Below are 22,093 nucleotides of genomic sequence, written 5' to 3'. Positions count from 1 at the left end.
CTCCATAATATCATTTTTCATAAAAATATGAATATAGATTAAAATAAGACATGACTTAAAGGTCTTAGTTACCAGGTCATAAAATCCCTTAAAAAAAAACCATACTAATTTACTAAAGTATTTCAAATACCCGCAACGTGGATGAAATAACGCTGACATCTGCAACCCCGCCTCCTTCAAGCCCGTAAAACTGACGCGTCAGTTATATTTTTAATTGTGTACATTGCGGGTTATGCAAAGAATATTATAGCTTTAAATCTTTTCAAACTTGATTATTTAAGTGCGTCTGCAAGCGTAAGCTCTTTTTTCGTAAAGTACTTTATAACATATTTTTTGTATATTTAATTGCAACATTACAACATGTCTTAATAATTTAATGTAGCCTTTCGTAAATTACTTTTTTTCAGACTTTATGTAACATATTTTTTGTTTATTTAACTGCAATGTTACATAGTATAAAAGCCCGCTGAGTTTGTTTCGTCGGCTCTTCTCAGGACTGTGGCTTTTTTTGGATCCGGTGGTAGAGTTAACATTGTTATTTATATTTTGACATTCAACAAGTGTGTTATACTGACATCTAAGTTGAAATAAATATTTTGAATTTGAATTTGAGTAATACGTGTCTTAATAATTTAATGTGCCCTCATTCAAAAATTGATTCCCTTGTTGGTTTAATGGTACAATTATCACTCAGTAGGAATGAGTTCAAAGTATTTGTCATTCGTGTTCTTCGATGACAAGGTTTTTTTTTTTTATTGCTTAGATGGGTGAACGAGCTCACAGTCCACCTGGGGTTAAGTGGTTACTGGAGCCCATTGACATCTACAACGTAAATGCGCCACCCACCTTGAGATATAAGTTCTAAGATCTCAGTATAGTTACAACGGCTGCCCCACCCTTCAAACCGAAACGCATTACTGCTTCACGGCAGAAATAGGCAGGGAGGTGGTACCTACCCGCGCGGACTCACAAGAGGTCCTAGCACCAGTAGAACTGTTAGACTGTTAGACTCTTGATTTTGTCTCGTGTGTGTTTCCGGCATCAATAAAATTATGCCTATACATAGCAGTTCATAGCACTTTAGACATTCCCGATCCTGCGGACAGAATGGAAAGCAGTCGACGTCGCCCAAAACACGTCATTTCGGATCCTCCCGATCCACTAACGGTGCTTTTTGGTATCATTCTCGTCGAACCCGTCGCTTGCGCCGAAGGGCTCGACGAGTAAATTAACCCACAGACACAGCCCACTGAGTTTCTCGCCGGATCTTCTCAGTGGGTCGCGATTCCGATCCGGCGGTAGATTCTGCGAAGCACGGCTCTTGCTAGGGTTCGTGTTAGCAACGTCGTCAGGTTTGAGCCCCGTGAGCTCATCTACTAATTAAGGTTACGCTGAAATAGCCTCTCAAGGCTATCAGTTTAGGTAGGTAAACAAAAAATAAAAGCACTAGAATTTAGCTAACTTCAAAATTTCGTCAAACTTTGATTAATTATCCACCGATACATTTAGAGGTACCTAATGTATTAATGAAATCGAGAACAACGAGTAAATACAATGGCCATTTAAACTCGATTCTGCTCGAACAATTTCGGAAATCGATTGTTAAAACTAATCAAGCGAACGAATAAGCGCTTAAGATTCAATTCACAATCGATAGCGGTTTAAACGAGTCGCGTATTCCTATAGCCCATAAATTTAGTTTTAGTACTTATTTACTAATTATTATTACTCTGCAGTTTTTCTGTATTAATTAAAATAAAAACTAAACGTTACATAGTACGAATAGCTTGTAATTTTAGGCATGGTCTGATTGTAAAAATTCCCCTTTTCCCTAACAGGATAAAAATTATATCTATTATAAAAATGAATTGCTGTTCGTTAGTCTCGCTAAAACTCGCGAATGATTGGACCGATTTGGTTAATGTTGGTCTTGAATTATTCGTGGAAGTCCAGAGAAGGTTTAAAAGGTGAAAAAATATGAAAATTCTCGGAATTGTATAAAAACAAACAATTTTGTTTTTCCTTTGATGTGTCCCCCGTGGGACGGATTCCTTTTGTTTTTTTTTAAAGTTTATTTTACACACAAAAGTTTAGGTCTTTTATTTATCGATTGAGGCGCTACGAAGTCTGTAGGATCAGCTAGTAGCTTATAAAGAAAGGAGACTTTAGCACGTAATCTTAAATGGTTACCGTAACTCTTGAATACTAACCCTGTCAAGGACATTTATATTGCTACTGTCTGTATTTAATTATGGTTTAATTAATTAATGACGATCTATAACACCGGAAATTAAAAGAGAAAGTGACGTGAGAAATTCGATTAGCTTGTTTATTCCGATTATCAATTCGTTCATATCAAATTTATCCAAAACACGTTTATTTTGTGTTAATCGTCAGAAGAGCGAAATTTATACATCGCTATGTGAAATGATATTTGGTTTAAGCGACATTCTTGCAACGTTATAGGAGAGCCATTTAAAGTTATTATATAAAAAAAATATTATAACAAAAAAACTTGTTCCGCTATTTAAATGGAGTAACCTTAATTGAAGTACAACTAAAAAAATTGATTGGTTGATGTTGCTGGTGGCAGGACCTCTTGTGAGTCCGCGCGGGTTGGTACCACCACCTCGCCTATTTCTGCCGTGAAGCAGTAATGCGTTTCGGTTTGAAGGTTGGGGCAGCCGAACTATACTGAGACCTTAGTAGCGCATTTACGGTGTAGATGTCTATGGGCTCAGGTAACAATTAAACTTTAGGTTGGCTGTTAGCTCGTCCATCCATCTAAGCAATAAAAAAATTGTTAATACCAAATAAGACGGACTGTTAATTAATTACAAAGATAAATGTAGCGTATTAAGCGATTTGCTTAAACCAAATAGCCTTTTCACCCCTCGATATGTACATCACTATCTTATCATTGATCTGCGTCTAACAAAAAACTACGGTTTCTTATTTCCCGCTATATCTTGACATTGGAACACGCCGTCGACACGCTCCGTTATGGCGATAAACTTCTCCAACAACACATCACACCTCTCAGATAGCGGGAAGCGAAACGATCGATTAGATAAACTATCGATTAAGATTGATTTCGTAAAATCTGACTTGGCTTTTTGTTCTTTATCGCATCCCTACTTTCGTAACGTTTACTGACTCACAAACATCATCTCTCAATGGAATAAACAAATCAAAGTTTATAATATTGTATTTGTTTTCTACTAGTCCGTGCCTTTTTTTTTATTGCTTAGATGGGTGGACGATCTCACAGCCCACCTGGTATTAAGTGGTTACTGGAGCCCATAGACATCTACAACGTAAATGCGCCACCCACCTTGAGATATAAGTTCTAAGGTCTCAGTATAGTTACAACGGCTACCCCACCCTTCGAACCGAAACGCATTACTGCTTCACGGCGGAAATAGGCGGGGTGGTGGTACCTACCCGTGCGGACTCCCAAGAGGTCCTACCACCAGTGATTACGCAAATTATAATTTTGCGGGTTTAATTTTTATTACACGATGTTATTCCTTCACCGTGGAAGTCAATCGTGAACATTTGTTGAGTACGTATTTCATTAGAAAAATTGGTACCCGCTTGCGGGATTCGAACACCGGTATATCGCTACACACGAATGCACCGGACGTCTTATCCTTTAGGCCACGACGACTTCTTAGACTGCCTTTTCGCATTGTTCATCCCTTCGAGTTTAGCGGGTATTGTGGCATTATTGACTTTTAAAGAAAAATTTCATACATCAATGAATCATAGATAAGCATCATCATGTGTCATTTATACTGATTGCAGAAGATGCGGAATGTTTATTGAACTTATATATTTATGTATGTTGCATTCTTTGGGATATTCTATATATTCAACATAATATAATAATATGAGCTGTTATTAAATTCATATAAGTAGTGAGAGTGATATAGGGTAAATAATTTGAGAATCGCGAATCCTCCTCCTCCTCGAGTCGTGTTCCTCATGTCTGAGGGTCGTGACCACCATCACCCATGAGCTTCAATCTTAAGATCTTTTTCCACTTTCCCCTGTCCACGGCGTCATGCAGCGCGCTGTACACTGTACTGTCCAAAGCGGTGCGGATCTGATCGGACCAACGAGTCTGGCTGCGGCCTCTAGATCTGTTGCCTTCAACTTTCCCTGTGATCATACGTTTTTCCAGGTTATCGCCGTCTTTCCTCGCAATGTGACCAAAATATTCGAGGATCCGCTTCAGACATACAGTAGACAGTCTGATTTTGATGCCCAGTTGCTTCGCGAATGAAAAGCACTAAATTAAAAACAAACATATATATTTTTTTTGTTTTTTTTTTTTTTTTGCCGAGTTGATTGACGAGCTCACAGCCCACCACACAGGTTTTAAGTGGTTACCGGAGCCCATAGACATCTACAATGTAAATGTCACTACCCACCTTGAGTCATGAGTTCTAGATCTCAGTATAGTTACAACGGCTACCCCACCCGTCAAATCGAAACACATTACTGGTGGTGGTGGTGATACCTACCCGTGCGGACTCATAAGAGATCCTACCACCAGTAAAAGAATATCAGTAAAGTTATGTTTACGTATAAGACGTTTTTCAATTTTCGTTCGGCATAATTTTATTGTAATCAATTATAGAGTAGAGTACATACTTCGTTGGGTACATTGGTGAATCGTTTTCACATTTAAATATTATATTATATAATATAATTTACTACCAGTAAATTGTGCTACCATAGCAGGATGTACAGTGAGCCTTTTATGTAAGAACCGCCCTTTTACCCATGATTGGCGTGAAACAATTTGACTTTTATATCCAAAGGTAGGATTGCTATTATTACAATGAAAATTTCAGACAAGAATGTGTCGAAAAAATAATCTTTTGTCATTTACGAACATATATTTTAATCAAAAGGAAAGACAGCGGGCGTTCCTCGAGTGAGATTCATCAAAATAAACAGAGTTACGGTAACGGGCTTGTAACAGGTGCGGCAAACGCGAAAAGTTTACTTTTGTCCCGACAAAATACGGGAAAATTATCATTTATGTAAGTAAGTATTTAGACAACGGAGGCAGATAGCTTTAAATAAAATGTGACATATCGGTCAGTCGAACTATTGCTTCTGCATCATCAGTACATAGCAGCTATCTGGTTTAGAATACACCACCACAACTCTTCCCGTGGGTGTCATAAAAAGCGGTCTCACCGGAGAATGAGCAGCAATGCTCTCTAAGTATTATAATCAGTACATAGCGGCTGTCTGGTTTAGAATACACCACCACACCTCTTCCCGTGGGTGTCCTAAAAAGCGGCCTCACCGGAGAATGAGCAACAATTCTCTCTTAGTATAACAATCAGTACATAGCGGCTGTCTGTCTGGTTTAAAATACATCACCACACCTCTTCCCGTGGGTGTCCTAAAAAGCGGCCTCACCGGAGAATGAGCAGCAATGCTCTCTAAGTATTATAATCAGTACATAGCGGCTGTCTGGTTTAGAATACGCCATCACACCTCTTCCCGCGGGTATCCAAAAAAGCGGCCTCACCGGAGAATGAGCAGCGATGCTCTCTAAGTATTACAATCAGTACATAGCGGCTGTCTGGTTTAGAATACGCCACCACACCTCTTCCCGTGGGTGGCCTAAAAAGCGGCCTCACCGGAGAATGAGCAGCAATTCTCTTAGTATTATACCAGCGTGCTGCAATCGCCAGTCAGTATTTACTGGTGGTAAGTTGTAGGTGGTTGCATTTTGTCTAATTCTGCTCAGGTATAAGACCTGTTTAAAAATTGGTTATGATTTATGAAGTGTCCGCACATACACAAACTCCCTCTAAGTCACCAAGTGTTATTTCTGCAAGATAACCATCAGAGCATCGTGGTATGTAAGGAATGACTAGTCCACAGACACAACTCACTGAGTTTCTCACTGGATCTTCTCAGTGGGTCGTGATTTCGATCTGTTGATAGATTCAGCCAAGCACTGCTCTTTGCTTTCAGACTACGCTATACTACAGTGCCATAAGTATACCTGGCCAATAATAAAATATAGTACAGTACAGTGTACAGATATTGTTGTGCTATGAGCTATATACTATATGCTATTATATTATAACTCAAAGGCATTTAGTTCATACACCTAACCATTAATTGTCTCAGATTTACTTACAGTTGTCAAATTATTCGGACATGAGATGCAAAGTGGAAAAAGAAGACGGGCGCTGTACCTACTAAATGGTGCCATGATTATTTACCCTCCAGTCGTAATACCTTCTCCCGTTGATTCCTATCCTGGTTCGCTAATCCCGGGCATCAAAATCTGATCTTGTACCGACCTCGCCTTGTGGGAACAGAATAAGGATACTTACGTTGTGTTCCTTCTTTAGCACCGAATTCCATGAGCATCTTGGCAAGTGGTCGGTTGTTTGAGAGCACCGCAACGTCCAACGGTGAGAGGCCGTCCGCATTGAGACTGAAACATGGACACAGTTGTGGATATCGAAGCTTATTTAAATTAGAACTTATCTCTTTATTAGGACATGACTATGAACAGTATTACCCAGGCCTTTTTATTGCATTAAATGGGTGAAATATTGCACTACTGGTACAACGGCTGTCCACCCTTCAAAACAAAACAAATTACTGCTTTACGGCAGAAATAGGCAGAGTGGTGGTACCTACCCGCGCGGACTCACAAGAGGTTCTGCCACTAGTAATAAAAAGCAGCCTCACAAATTATAATTTTGTCGGCTTGATTTTCATTACACGATGTTATTCCTTCACCGTGGAAATCACTCGTGAACATTTGTTAAGTACGTATTTCATTAGAAAATTTGGTACCCGCCTGCGGGATTCGAACGCATCGCTAGTTAATAATGCACCAGACGCCTGTGTGCTTAAAGATTTTAATTTCCTTTATTAGTTATTGGTGTTATCATTTTTTAATTGCGTACATAGGTGAACATACATAGGTGACCAGTGAGAGACTAGTACAAACAGAAGTAAGGCAGGTAAGACAGCATAAGACGCAAATGCCCTAGTTATAGGAATCTAGTTTCATATCATGTAGCTTTAATTTCTTTTGTGTATGTGACGAACTCAGCGTTCATCGGAGCGGTGACGAAAACATCGCCAATAAACACACGAAGGTACACGAAAAGGTACATCATCTCTTCAAGAACCGACCCTAGGCAAGCTCGATAAGAGCTCTCATTTCACCTGGCGTTAAATGGTTGAAGGAGCTCAAAATATGACGACCTACATGCCGTGACATGACCGTCACGGACGACGGACCGACATGACCGTCCACTTTGAGATTTGGGGTCGAAATCTCAGAAGTATTCCATAAAGACAAAGATGCCTCAAACAAAGCCTATGGGATCCTAAGGTTATGCTGTTACACATTCTGCGATTAAGCCCTTACTCGCTTTCTATGACAACCACAAAAAAAAGGAACTAGTCTAGACGGATACTAAATACCAACTGATATGCTATCCCACAGCCTAATAAGCAACAGACGTTACACCGATAAAAGTAACGCCATCGCCGAATAGCCGAACGAATGTCGAAGTATCTAGTAGCAACTAGAACGTTCGAGAAGTACAACGTCATCTATTGTCAGATAGCGGAAACAAACAGTACTCGACTTTTGTGGAATATTCTCGATAATTCTAGGGATGTGGGATCGGCCATAAAAGCGATGCAGAGATGGCACGCAGTCAGTTAGTAATCGGAACTACTCGAAGCGAAACAGCGAACGGATCGCCTGAAGCGAAGCGGAAGAAGCGAATTGAGAGTTTAAAAGTGTTTGTTGAGTGTTTTAAGTGTTCTAAGTGTTGAACACAGTTTTTAATTTGAACTTCGGTAGAATTTTATTTATCTCGAACCCCAGCGCGCAAAAATATTTTTACACACAATTCGACCGTTATTACTATTCTCTTGTATTTAAATTTGCTTGATGTTTATTTAAAGTTTCATAAACAAGGTTTGCGAGGCCTCGCTCTCTATTCTCTCTAAGCAAATATACATATGTATAATATTTACTTAAACCAACACCTCAATAGTTATTTTTCATATCAAATGACATATTTACGTTTTAATCATTTGATCCTTTAAATTATTCTTTACGAGCGTGTTAACATCATAACTTTTTTTTTTTTTTATGACAGTTTTAAATCACATACTGGAAATGTGATCGTGTTTTGAATTCGTTTAATTAGGTATGTTACGATGATGGATAAGGTGTAAACAAGTTTTTAAAGGTTACGTACCTATTGACATCCACGTCAGTCGAATCCAGTATGTTTCTGGCTTTGTCCAGGTACCCATGTTCGACAGCAGCGAAGAGTGCTGAAACAAGAATTATAGTTTAACTAAACTTATTTTATTGATGGCTTTTCTTTTCAATAATCTTGATTTATTGGGTTCCGGAAATAAATAAAAAATTAAAATCAAAGAAAAAAAAAAGATAAAATAATGAACAAATACCGTGCAAATGTATGTTAACTTGTGCGATTTTGTCATGTTGGGCGCGTGCGTCTTTCTGTTGGCGGCGCGTCGCTTTGTCGAGGTGCGGGGGGTGAGGGGTACACGCACTTAACGACGGAAGTTCCCCCCCGCACCCTTCGAGCAGCGCGCCGTACTGGAGCTCTATAAAAACAAAAAATAAAATAACAAAAAAAAAAAAGAAAAAAAAACACAAAAAAAAAATTTGTACATACATATACATAATTAACCTAGTAATTAAATCCTAAACAACTAATTTCTATTGTTCAGGTGTAAAAAAATAAACGAAGCGTGAGACCACTTCTGTGAAAAAATCCGTAAAATTACACTAATTTCAAGCTATTATTTTACTGTTTACTTCAGCAAAACAGTATAATAAAATTATTATTGTAGGTGGAAATAATATTCAAACACCCTCCTATGATGCACTGTATGTATTTATATCCCTTAAAGTTTATAAAGTATATAAAGACAAAATACACAATATTTTTCCCTTTGAGTCCATTTGCAATACCATAAATCTATTAATACTAAGATAAGCATTTTTATCAATCATATAAAGCTATTGATTTCAGAATAAACATTGTAATAACATCAAGTTTTTACTCGTTCTTTCACTAGAGTTAAGTTTGGATTTAACGTTCGACGATATTTTCGCTACGGAAAATTTAAAGTACGTTGCACGCATTACGGGCCTTGTTAGAAAACTAAAAGTTACTTAAAGAGCAATGGAAAGAACTAAGCTCAAGGTTTCCCTGGGAGATCTAGTTAGGAATGAGGAGATTCTCAGGAGAACTAAGGATATAGCCCGAAGAACTGCGAGGTTGACATGGCTGTGGGCTGGACGGGCACATTGCTTGTAGAACAGATCACCGCTGGGGTAAAAAACCTTCTCGAGAGGCGACAGTGCACCAGAAGACGAAGTTTCCCCTTCCACAAGATGGACAGACCTGCTGAAGATCACGCAAGATTGGTCATCTAGTAGAGGATGTTTGTGGGCTGCTTTTTTTTAGCCTACCTATGCTGACAGTCTTGACAGACTATATCAGCGCAATTTTAGCGTATAGGTGAACTCTCAAGGCTCAAACAGGAGGCGTTGCTAGCAATGGCCCTAGCAAGAGCAGTGCTTCGCAGAATCTACCACCGGATCAGAAACGCGACCCACTGAGAAGATCCGGCGAGAAACTCAGTGGGCGTGGACTGCTGATGATGTTTTGACGTTGCTAGCACAAACTCTATTGCATATTGAAGTTACCTGTAGATATCACCTTCAGTTAATACACCAAGCAGTTTATAACTGCAATAAAATGCATGAACAATGTACCTACAGTGTACATACCTACATATTATATGTATTAGGTTACCTAAAGCCTGACCGTAACCAATTTGTTAAATTCGCGCGAAACTTAAACAAAAGCTATCGTCCATCACTCTGTAGCATTGTCCAATGTGAATATTATTGTATGCTAATGTAACGTCTATGTTAAGCTTAATAGGAAACAATATATATTTAGATTGATGTCAATTAGTTTCAATTGTTTCATAAGCATGGATTTTGTTCATTTAGTATAGCCGCTTTGTCACCATATAAATGATTTTTATTATAATGTTTTAAGTTAGCTATATTAGACATAATAATATAAATTTTCTCAACTTATTCTCCGCAGTTTATCGACTTAATTAAATTTAAATGTTACTATTTCAGTAAACAATGAATATGTGAATACTCGAGAGAAAAAAAAATTAAGGGGCGATAAAGAATCGTGACATTGCGCAAAATGGGTGTCACGAAAGTGTGAAGAAATCGTAAACGAAGATCAATTGAGCAAACTCTAAAAGATAAGCGAGAAACAAATGCGTAACCGCACTGAATAAATCAGACGAAGTCATCTATTAACGTATTCCTCAACAAGTGCCACTTACATAACAAGGAAAACACGGGCGGAATACACATGAAAACATAGCGTGAGAGGAAGAGAGAGAGAGAAAGAGAACATACTTTATTGCACACCAAAACACAATTAACATTAACAGCAGTCAACAAGCAGATACATTTGTACAACAGGCGGTCTTATCGCTAAAAGCGATTTCTTCCAGACAACCGTTTAATTAACAGAAATTCTGGAAAAGATAAAGGTATAGCAAGTATGTTGCGGTATACTATTAATAATACATTATTAAATAAAATGCATACATACAATAAATATATATGTATGCCCATAGATATCAACAGCGTAAATGCCGCCACCCACCTTGAGACATGAGTTCTAAGTCTTAGTTTTACAGTGCAACAGTTGCTACATTCTTCAAACCTAAAAGTATTACTGCTTCACGGCCGAAAAAAGCAGGGCGGTATCTACCCGAGCAGGCTCACAACATGCCGTACCACCATTGGATACGATACGAGTACGAGGGAGCGATAGGGATGTACTGATGACAGGCAAAATAAAATTCCGGCTATATTTGGAAGGAAGGAAAACCGTATATACATAAATTCTATGGTATTTAAAACAACAATATTAAATATTATATTCGCGTTCGCCTTATGATCGAAATTTTGACATACCAAGATCTCGTTTCAATTTATAGAAAGCATATCTTTTGTTTTTATTTAAACCAGTGGCCCCGCAGTAGTCGAGATTCGACTATAATTAATTGGAATTGTAAGTTTGTACACTATTAAGATTGTATTTTATACTTCTATAATCACAAATTTCGCCAAGACTACACTATAAAAATATTAACAAAGACAAACAATATTTAATCTATTCTCAATTTGACAACAGACGTCAAGAACAAAAGTTTGACAATAAACAGTATGCATGCGTGTGTGCGTCAAATGCATGGTATGTAGTGTGTGTAATGTTTTCTTTATTGATTTAATGTATCTTTTATGCATTATGTATTTAAAAAAAAATTTGCATTGTGCACTTCTTCCCTATATTCTCTATAAGTGTGGAAAATTTCATACTCCTCCGTCCGCGCAAATTTCGTAAAAAGGGATACAAAGTTTTTGCTTCACGTATTAATATATAGATTTTAAAGAAGTAACTGACTTATTTCTTACTTTTTTTTGATAACAAACACTAAAGCACATCAGTATATACGGCCGGCGAACGGAGCTGAAAATGGTATTGGATGGGTACGATGAAATGGAACGAATGTAAGTGAACCCCAAGTAATTTCAGTATAGCATTGACCTTCTCTTATTCCAATTGGTTCGACATGATAAAAAAAAAACATGCACATAACCACCAAACGTAAAAGCAAAACAAATACCTTTATCTATCATTTCAAATTTTCACGGTTACCTACATTATTTAGTCTTTGAGTTTTTAAAAAGATGTTAAATTTTTATTTAATAAAAATGATATTTTACACAGTATGTTTAAGTAATATCACCTTCACACTACACCTACCAAGCTTCATCTCTGCACTCCCCTAAGGTAGACTGTTAGAGAATGCCTATGGCATTAAGTCCGCCTTTATACTTTCTAGTATAAGAAGTTATAAATAAATAAATATTTTATCGTATTACCAATCATTTAATACGATTGTAATAATAGTGATAATATATTAATAGTGTCATTAGATCTTGTCGTGGTTGGAAAATCATTGTCATTGATACGTGGACAAATTTTAAAGCTAATCCTATGTCATGAAATTGGTACAAATTACGTTGAAAGATTTCATTAAATAGATAAATGGATACAGGTAGGTAGGTACGTAATATAGTCAAGCTAATAAAAGCGAGTTAAAAAGCACTACAGTTCTTGATTCTTAATGTCTTGTTAAGTTAGTTAAAGGATTATTGATAAGACAAATTAAGTTACCCCATTGGCATAACAATACGTTGACCTGATGATAAATGACAACAGGCAGACAACGAAGAAATTGCATCTTAAACAAATTATAGTGGACCAATTTTTGGTGTAACATGGAGTGCCTTTGTACACAATTTTCCTATTACTCTGTACTATGTCTTCTTTTTTGTGTGTACATAAATAAATAAATAAATGGAACTTATTGACTGTTTAAAAATAATGACTGTTTAATAATTTATCCATTTTTAATAACAATATTAAAATTATTGTTATTATAAATGATACAATCTCATCTTCTTTACCCCCGTTAATGTCATATCACGAAAAATAAGGCGGTGTGGATATTTTTCGTTGTCTTTCTCTCTGACGAAGGACAAATTAAGTTTCAAACAAAATACGGACTACTCAACAACTCGATTATCGAGCCAATTGTCAAATTTTACCTTTATTTAATTTGTAAACTTTTCTAATCGTTTGCACAGACTTTAACAGTATTATAAGAGTAACACTATGAAGGATAATCCAATTTCCTAATTTGACAAACGCGATACGTTGTGATCGACTCACGATTCCGACTACAAATTCACTTGTACAAGGTGAAACGTCAACCATGTCACGGATGACATGTGTCAAATTTCAATGGCGCTTCTAGGCCAAAAGGTTGAACCGCTTTTCAATAATGATTTTTCGCGTTTTGTTAGAATACACTTTGTAGCTTTACCGTTGTTTTTAGTGGGATTCGTTGCTAGTGTTCAATAAAGGAAACCGAAAATTGGGGTGTTGGCCAGAAGTACAATAATTACGCACGGCAGCTTTGTGAAATGCGAATTAGAATGTGAAATGCGAAATGGGATTTAGTTTTTAGGTGTCCATTTATATCAAATTATAGGTGATTTAGGTTAATCTTTTTTTTCTAAAGGCCCATTACGCTAATAAGTTAGGCTTGATTTTAGTACATTTATATTATTTAATCTAAAAAGTAACGTGAGTTAAGAAATAACCACTTTTTACTATTTCAAATCTTCTTCTTCTCTATTTCCATTCAGGCCTCTCATACATCATCTCTGAATTCACAGCCTTCTTTCGCATATCCTCTTTCACATAGTCCATCCAATTATTTTTAAGACGATTAGAACACTTATCAGTATTTCAAATATGAATTACAAGAAATTGCAGACAAGACTGTTTCTAACTTTTCACACCGAGTAGGCAATTGAGTAAATATTTGTAAAAATAAATAAACATCGCAGATCAAACAATAGGAACTTTTGAATAACATGTGATTTAACAGTTATATAAACTAACAACAAGTGCAACTATATTTACACTAATCGCTGTTGCTAGCAACTTAAAGGTTTTAATTCGGTCAAATGATTTCAAAATAATACGGTAAAGTAGGTAATTGATATGGATCATCATAATGCGGCGTCTAAAGAGTTCGCGTCTTTCTGCTAGACTATTTTATTGATGAGTTAGCGAGCTCCCGATCAACCTGGTGCTTAGTGACTGACTTATTGTGTGTGAGGTCAACCACCCCGTATAAATTATGATGTGATGACCACCATCTACCTTGAGACGGCAAGTCGAACTATCTGTTTTATTATATAACCATTCCCTCCCCTTCATACTTGGGCTACCTCTGGTAATGCTCAATCAGACGAACTATCAGTATCTATTTCAATAAATCAATTGCATTCAATCAGGTTACATTGATTAGAAACGCTATCTTCTTGGTTAATATCATAGAAATAGAACTAGCTTTTATACTATAACAGTATATCTTATATATCGTCAATTTTATTTTTCTTTCATTAATCTGTGTATATGAAAACGATATAGCATTCAATCGTCACGAGATATCCGAAACTATCCATCCGATAGACTTTAAATTTGACGGGCGCTAATATAAGAACGAATGTTACGTAACCCTTATCCAGACTGGTTATATTACTATGCCATCGCATGCGCATAGCATGAGTTTCTATCGTAACCGTTGATAAAGGAACAACTAATTTATGCACCAGAGAGACAAGCGGCTCTTTAACCCGGGAAAACCCGTCGTATTTCATTGTTGTTGAACAAATTTAACAATGGAGAAAAGGCGGGGCACATCCAGTGACTAATATAATAAAGAGGAAAGATTTGTTTGTTTGTTTGTTTCGAATAGGCTCCGAAACTACTGGACCGATTTGAAAAATTCTTTTTCCATTAGAAGCCGACATTGTCCCTGATGAACATAGGCTACTTTTTTTTAATTTTTTTTAATATTTTTTTTTTTGGTTTCATGTGTGTTTTAATGTTTCCGAAGCGAAGCGAGGGCGGGTCGCTAGTCCAGTGATGAATAGAGACGGTGCTATCTTGAGTATCAGACGCACGACACGCACAATCGTAGTGAATATTTGTTTGACTGTGTAATTAGTAACCGTGAATATTTTTATTACCTTGTTTTGACACATATAAACATTCATAAATTAGTTAAAGTTTCTTTGGTGAAAAACCGAGAAACACCTTGAAGCGTCGCGTTTCTGCCTCATCTGTATTAGCTGCTCAAAAGAGGTTCTATTCTTCGATTAGACAGCTTAATATATAAAAAAAAAGTGAAGACTTGTTAAATTCTTGCTTGACATCATAGCTTCAAATCATCAAGCCGGAACGAAATAAAATATTGTCAGGCAATATTGACATAATATATGTATTATTGTTACGAAATGAAGGTATCACTGAAATTTGTTGTAACAAGGTTTTCTTTGCTTGATTTAATATAGTGATTGCTATAAGGCCTCGAGCGCTTGTTACCGATTCATAATTTGTATACAAATCTTGGCCTCTATTTGTCTGAACGTATGTTAGATTAGTTGCCCTGCAACGTAGGCCTTCACAACGCCCATACAATCCGTCAGAACTACTTCCAGATATGAATGGTATCGAACGAATTTTGCTTCGCTCTATTATCGAGTCTAAAATAATGAATGTAGATTTTGATTTAAGATCACAGGAAGTAATATGAAAAATGGCGATACCGTGTGTGGATTTTTAAGTAGTCGTGTCGTAAGCTATGGTAATTCCTCAGAATACAGAAAAAACGGTTTTTTTTCTGTATTCTGAGGGTAATTCCTCTTTTTTGGCCTTTATGCCACATTACGTAGGGTCGTTACGGCAGGTCCTTTTAGCATGCCGCTTAGATATTAGGCATGAGTTTTATGATCGCCCCTTTTATATAATATGCCATTTTCTTCTTCTGTGGCAATTCTACATTGCACCGTGCCAGATGGACTTTTATGTTTCTTCTTTTAGTGTCTCTTTTACTCCATCCGTTTTCGGTTCTAGGATTTGTATTTTATTATCATGAACATTTAGATCAAAATTTTGACTTTTAATTGTCAAAATATAAAAATATCATATTTCAATCCTATTAACTATGGTAATTTGGTAAATGCTAATATCCATAATTAGCTACGCCGAAATCGATTTTCGACAGTAATAATCAGCGTTTTTACACATATATGCTATTGTATAATTAAGTCATATGGTGTTGGCGTAGTTCTAAGTAGTCGCTTGTAAATTCCAAGTTATAAATCTGGAATTAACATTACACTACCCAGATTCAGATAACGAATACCAACATCTATCGAGTAGTAAGCACGTTTTTAAGCTTTACTAATTTGATTATATATTATAAATAAGACGAAATATTTCTTATAAGGGGCAAAGTATCTAGTAAGTAAAGCTAAAGTAATTCATCGAAGTCTATTTAGTACTTTTACGTGATGCGCGCACAAAGACCGTCATCTATTTACACATAAGAGATGGTTGAAAAATGGCCCATCTAGTGTGAAATGGTTGTCGGAACCCAAACATACCATGAGGTTGAAGTCTTCTTTAACCGGAAGATCCGATTGTTTCGCGGTAGAAATGGGCAAGTACCTACCTGTGTGGTTTACGATGCCCCCTATGAGTAGCACCTGAGTCAGTTACGCCAATATTGTAGACAAATCACAATAGTGCACGATCATGTTTTATAGATTCGAAACACATCGATTCACGACAACACAGTACTTACTTGACCCACGACGTATAAAAGGAACGAGATTTTGAAAGCTGGTGAAGAGGAATAGACAAATGGGTATCGAAATATTGGTACGTATATGTTAGATTTAGAAAAAAAAAACTCTTTTTATTTATTGCTTAAATGGATGGACGAGCTCACATGCCACCTGGTGTTAAGTGGTTACTAGACGGCGGGGCGAGTGAGGGAAAGCTCTCCTCACTACGCAGAAACCCGCCGCCGCCGAGCAGGGGGTCGGGACCGGGGTCGTATCCGTGACCTGGCCCCCTAAGAGCTAGGGGTCCCACCCGTTTTGTGCGGGGAGAGACACAGACGTGGGGTGGCGTGCTTTGCACGCTCACCCGCAATAGGAAGCCGGGTGATGGTAGACCGCATTCCCCCGACCGCTCTGGGGGAAGGTGTAACGCGGCGCCATCAAAGCGGGCTCTCGGCCCGCTGAACGAGGGAACCGGTGGTCGTGTCGCTGGCGGCCACCGGTCCGGCGTCCGTGGGACGGTGGGATGGATGTAATGTGCTCTGCGTCAACCCTGTCCCGCCGTTTCAATAGCCCCGACTGGGCTCCGGCCCGGTCCGAGGTAGGGCGCCGGCTGTGAGCGGCAGGAGTTTTTAGACATAGACATCCACAACGTAAATGCGCCACCCACCTTGAGATATAAGTTCTAAGGTCTCAAGTATAGTATAGTTACAACGGCTGCCCCGCCTTTCAAACCGAAACGTATTACTGCTTCACGGCAGAAATAGGCAAGGTGGTGGCACCCACCCGCGCGGACTCACAAGGTCCTACCACCATTTATTTTGGTTAATCACCAAATGGCTGGAATGATTTTACTGGAACTTCCACGAGGAGATAAGAAAGAAAAATAATACGCTAGAATTTACATTTCGCGCAAAAAAATTAAAACCTTTGCATAAGTATCAAAATCTCTTAATATCTTAATTTTTAGATAATTATTGTCAGGAATTATTAGCTAATAGAAGGCAGGATATTTGTTTTACTAAATATGCCGAGTAGATTTGTCTGTTCAAACATAACAACACTACACTACATACAACAACACTACATACCACGATCAATTGCATTTGTACATATGTTTTATTCGCATTATTCCCTCAAACACGAACTCATAATTCTTTCACAATGGAAATTAAGATGTTTACCAAAACACGCAGAATCGCAAATGTTTCAACAAGACGGATTTGATTTTAAATTACGTTTTTTGAACAGATCGTAAGCTTACTGGTTGTATTAAATCCAAATAGGCTGGTATCATCGTCTTGTTATGCAGTGTGGGCATATTCTGATCATCACTCAAAAATAGACAAAAATTCAATCGAATTATAGTAAGAAGGAAAGACGGGAAGGAAAGACAGGAAAGAAATTGCCCAATGAGTTTCTCGCCGGATCTTCTCAGTGGGTCGCGTTTCCGATCCGGTGGTAGATTCTGCGAAGCACTGCTTTTGCTAGGGCCAGTGTTAGTAGCACCTCGGATTTGAGCCCCGAGAGCTCACCTACACGCCAGGGTAACGCTGATATAGCCTCTCAAGGATATCAGTATAAGTAGGAAAAAGAAAAAAAAAGGAAAGAAATACGGGATTTTACGAGACTGCTCGGCTCAGTTGCTTAGAAGTATATATAGTGTTACAGAGTCCTGGCAACCCCCGACCGAGAGCCAGCGCTAAAACTATAAAAACGATCCCTCGTTGCGCCTTTGTCTCTTTTTTGTGCGTAGCGTTCGTGTGTGCGGTTCTTGTTGAAACATGTTTGGGACTTGTGTAATTTTAACAGTTTTCGTTAATAGTAAATTGAAATCATTTTGTTAGAAGTTTTGTTAATTCACTGAAATATAATTAGGCCAGTTCTGTGTTATTTATTTCTTTTTGTTAACTACCTCACTTCTGGTCGATAATATCAGAATTGGGATAAAACCACGTGCTTTTGAAATATGACGGGACGTCGATCTAGAAATCTAGCGTGATCATTCTCATCGACGCTGTCATGACCGCTCGAATTCTCGATTTAGGAGTGTGTTGCATTAATCATCGTCGCGATCGTGCTGTGTGTAGGAAGAGCAAGACCCCCTACGCCGCAGGATGTCTCCTGGTATAGTTCCGTGGAACCGTTGTTTAGAACATAATTGTACTCGTGAGATCGTGAGATTAATGACCACTTTACCGGTACCGTCTAATCGCAATACGCCGTCGCACTCATGTACCGAACGCCACGCGCACTTATTTTTGCCTCCAGCAGCAACGGTTTCCGTCGAAGGGGGTGACGCATGTGCACCTGAGTACCCTGGAACAGCGTCATGCAAATCGGCGGGTGTGTGTAGCAGTGCTGGTCAGCAGATGGATGGCGTGACGAACAGGATTATTGGAGCATTGCAGGTGCTATCTAAACTTTGACAATGGAGGCGCCTTCTGTCTGATTTGTTCACAGACGCAGGGCGTCGTCGCCGACGTGTGAGGTCAGTAGCGAGTCGGCGCTGTGTTCCAGCAGGAGAGCGCAGAGCCGTGCATACTGCGCGTACTGCTCGCGTGCCGCTGCCTGTGCGCGCTCACCTGCTTCAGACGTGCATACTGCGCGTACTGCTCGCGTGCCGCTGCCTGTGCGCGCTCACCTGCTTCAGACGTGCATACTGCGCGTACTGCTCGCGTGCCGCTGGCTGCGCACGCTCATCTACTTCTGGCGTGCATACTGCGCGCACTGCTCGCGTGCCGCTACCTGCGCGCGCTCACCTGCTTCAGACGTGCATACTGCGCGTACTGCTCGCGTGCCGCTGGCTGCGCACGCTCATCTACTTCTGGCGTGCATACTGCGCGCACTGCTCGCGTGCCGCTACCTGCGCGCGCTCACCTGCTTCAGACGTGCATACTGCGCGTAATGCTCGCGTGCCGCTGGCTGCGCGCACTGCTCGCGTGCTGCTGGCTGCGCGCACTTCTCGCGTGCCGCTAGCTGCGCACACTGCTCGCGTGCCGCTGGCTGCGCGCGCTCATCTACTTCTGGCGCGCGTACTGCGCGCACTGCTCGCGTGCCGCTACCTGCGCGCGCTCGCCTGCTTCAGACGTGCATACTGCACGTATTGCTCGCGTGCCGCTGCATGCACGCGCTCACCTACTTCTGACGTGCATACTGCACGTGTTGCTCGCATGCCGCCGACTTCACGGTGCCGTACGACTGGCAGAGACGCAGAGGGCGATGTCGCTTAGTCTGCGGCCGGCTGCTGCGGACTACCCAACGGATTATCTATCAGGATTATCTATCAGGACGGTCGAGCGGGACGCCCGCCACACGTGGTGCAGCCTCGCATCGTGGGAGCAGACTGGAGCTGGGACGACTGCCCTGCTTCCACATCATCCTTACGAGTGGACCCCAGTGACATGCAGCCTTTTCTTCGAAATTAATATGTGAAGGTCGAGGTGGGCACTTCGGTGCTTTACTTCCCATTTTTGAGGTTGAGGTGGTCACTTCGGTGCTTTACTTCCCATTTTTGAGGTCGAGGTGGGCACGACGGTGCTTTACTTCCCATTTTTGAGGTTGAGGTGGGCACGACGGTGCTTTACTTCCCGTTTATTTTTTTGAGCAGTATGGTAGATGCGGATTCGGCCGGATCTTGCGTCCCTACTGTTTAGCTGTGTTGTGTCGGTAATGTTCAGTATCTGTATCGGTGAATATTGCCGACAACAGCGCGCTACTGTTTTAGACGTTTCCTGTACGGGCTAACACAGTAAAGGAATCGTGCAGGTGTCTCAAATTGCGCAGTTTGGGACAGTTGTGCGATATCCATTCTTCTCACTTCAAATGTTTATCTTTGGCTCGTCCTCGCTGCAGATGTAAGAGTGCACGCTTGCGTCTGTAGTTCTTCCTATTCGTACACTCTTGACAGAGTGGTCGTGGTCATGCATCAGTCGGATCCTGCGATACCGATGCTCTCGCGATGCGACGCCATGTGGCACGATGTTTCGCAGAGTGAGAGCAAGCATTTATGTTGGCATTTATGGCGTCTGTAGTAGGGATTCTAAATTTTAGAAAGTTTTAGAGCATTAAGGTCTGGGTGTAATTTTTTTTTGTTACGTTACAGAGGGTGACCTTGTTGATGCAAGCTCTGACGTAGCTGGAAGAGATATGCTTCTGCTGATAGATGAAGCGGTCGAGGACGCCTCGCCATCAGGAACGGCCGTGTTACAGAGTCCTGGCAACCCCCGACCGAGAGCCAGCGCTAAAACTATAAAAACGATCCCTCGCTGCGCCTTTGTCTCTTTTTTGTGCGTAGCGTTCGTGTGTGCGGTTCTTGTTGAAACATGTTTGGGACTTGTGTAATTTTAACAGTTTTCGTTAATAGTAAATTGAAATCATTTTGTTAGAAGTTTTGTTAATTCACTGAAATATAATTAGGCCAGTTCTGTGTTAATTATTTCTTTTTGTTAACTACCTCACTTCTGGTCGATAATAATAGTGATTCTGTGATGGGCGTAACCAATATCAGCACTTAAACTTCGTCGAAATTTTATAATCGTAACAAAAATAATGAGAATCCATAAAAAAAAAATAGAAAGTGCCAATTTATACGATTATATCGTTATAGCATTTGAGGTTAACATATTTTGTATTGTTTGGTGGTGTTGCGATAACATTCCATTTCAAACTTCGCCTTTAATTTTTACGCTATGATATGAAGTTACGTAAATGTTTGGAACTGGGTACAATCAAACAATGGCTGGGAGCTGCGCGCCATTTCGCGCACTGGCCGTTTTTACGTAACAATGAAATAATTGCTACGCAATTAGAAAGCTGACATTTTGATCCTGCTCGAGTTGAATAAAAATATATATTTTTTTGTTTGTATTTAGGATTTGTGAATCCATTATTGTGTATAATGAGAACCTGGTTTGAGTACTTAACAATGGTTCTTATTGTTTTACAGCGAATAGATTTGAATATTTTTCATTCTCTCATTATTCGTGTATCTTTTTTTAGCAAATATTTAGTAGCATAAGGTCTATTCCAATTACGCATGGACCGGTAGGCGAGCTCACTGGTTCAACCTGAGAGAATTGGTAAAATTGGCCCTGGCAAGAGCAGTGCTTCGCAGAATCTACCACCGGTTGGGAATCGCGACTCACTGAGAAGATTCGGCGAGAAACTCAGTGGGTGATTCCGCTTGTAATAGTCTTCAACGAAATATGAATATGGTGTATTGAACTGCTCTCGAAAACGGCAACTGAAAGTAGAGCTGCCGATCCCTGGTCATATGGTATTGGAAAAATAACGAAATGAAAGTCAAATGTTTTATTTTTATTGCCCAGATCGGTGAACAAGGTCATGACCATATTAGTATTAAATTATCGAAGCCCATGTATATCACGACTTAAATGCAGCCAACGACCCGAGACGAGAGCTTGAAGTCTTCTTTGTATTGCATATCGGCTGTCCGACTCAATAAGCCGGAAATCATGATTGTTTCGACCTAGTGGCGTGGGACTACCAGTTACCCTTATTAATAACACAAATTTATGAATGTATATATGCGGGTTTTATTTTTATTAAACGTTGGTATTTCTGTACAGGGTTTGATGGTAATACGTTTTAGGTACGTATTGCTTTAGAAACGTTGGTACAGGCTCGAGGTATTGAAACTCAGCCTAGTCGCATCGCTTAATACGTTAATACCGGTATTAATACGTCTTATCCTTT

At 39.5% G+C, this 22,093-nt stretch overlaps 1 protein-coding gene and 1 pseudogene across 8 annotated transcripts in view; one reads left to right on the top strand and one right to left on the bottom strand.

The window, feature by feature from the left end:
• The window catches only part of wake (ankyrin repeat and fibronectin type III domain containing protein wide awake), a 284,830-nt gene that overhangs the window by 24,707 nt on the left and 238,030 nt on the right, over window positions 1-22,093 (bottom strand). For 6 of the 7 annotated variants that reach the window (XM_089734489.1, XM_089734494.1, XM_089734491.1 and 3 more), the window contains 3 exons: window positions 8,494-8,655; window positions 8,277-8,355; window positions 6,375-6,478 (listed from right to left, as the gene is read on the bottom strand). In XM_089734489.1, coding sequence (XP_089590615.1) covers window positions 6,375-6,478; window positions 8,277-8,355; window positions 8,494-8,655 — 345 coding nt within the window. The remainder of the gene's footprint in view (window positions 1-6,374; window positions 6,479-8,276; window positions 8,356-8,493; window positions 8,656-22,093) is intronic. The other variant, XM_089734493.1, reaches the window with a different exon arrangement.
• LOC149501160 (uncharacterized) lies at window positions 11,640-20,246 on the top strand (annotated as a pseudogene). Its single transcript, XR_016324512.1, has 3 exons — window positions 11,640-11,674; window positions 18,839-19,859; window positions 19,901-20,246. The product of XR_016324512.1 is annotated as an uncharacterized LOC149501160 (transcript).

Source organism: Bombyx mandarina, chromosome 17 (genome assembly GCF_030267445.1).
Source record: "Bombyx mandarina strain Sakado chromosome 17, ASM3026744v2".
Lineage (NCBI taxonomy): Eukaryota > Metazoa > Arthropoda > Insecta > Lepidoptera > Bombycidae > Bombyx > Bombyx mandarina.
Note: the sequence above shows the minus strand (reverse complement) of the source record. Positions and strands in the feature narration are given on the sequence as shown.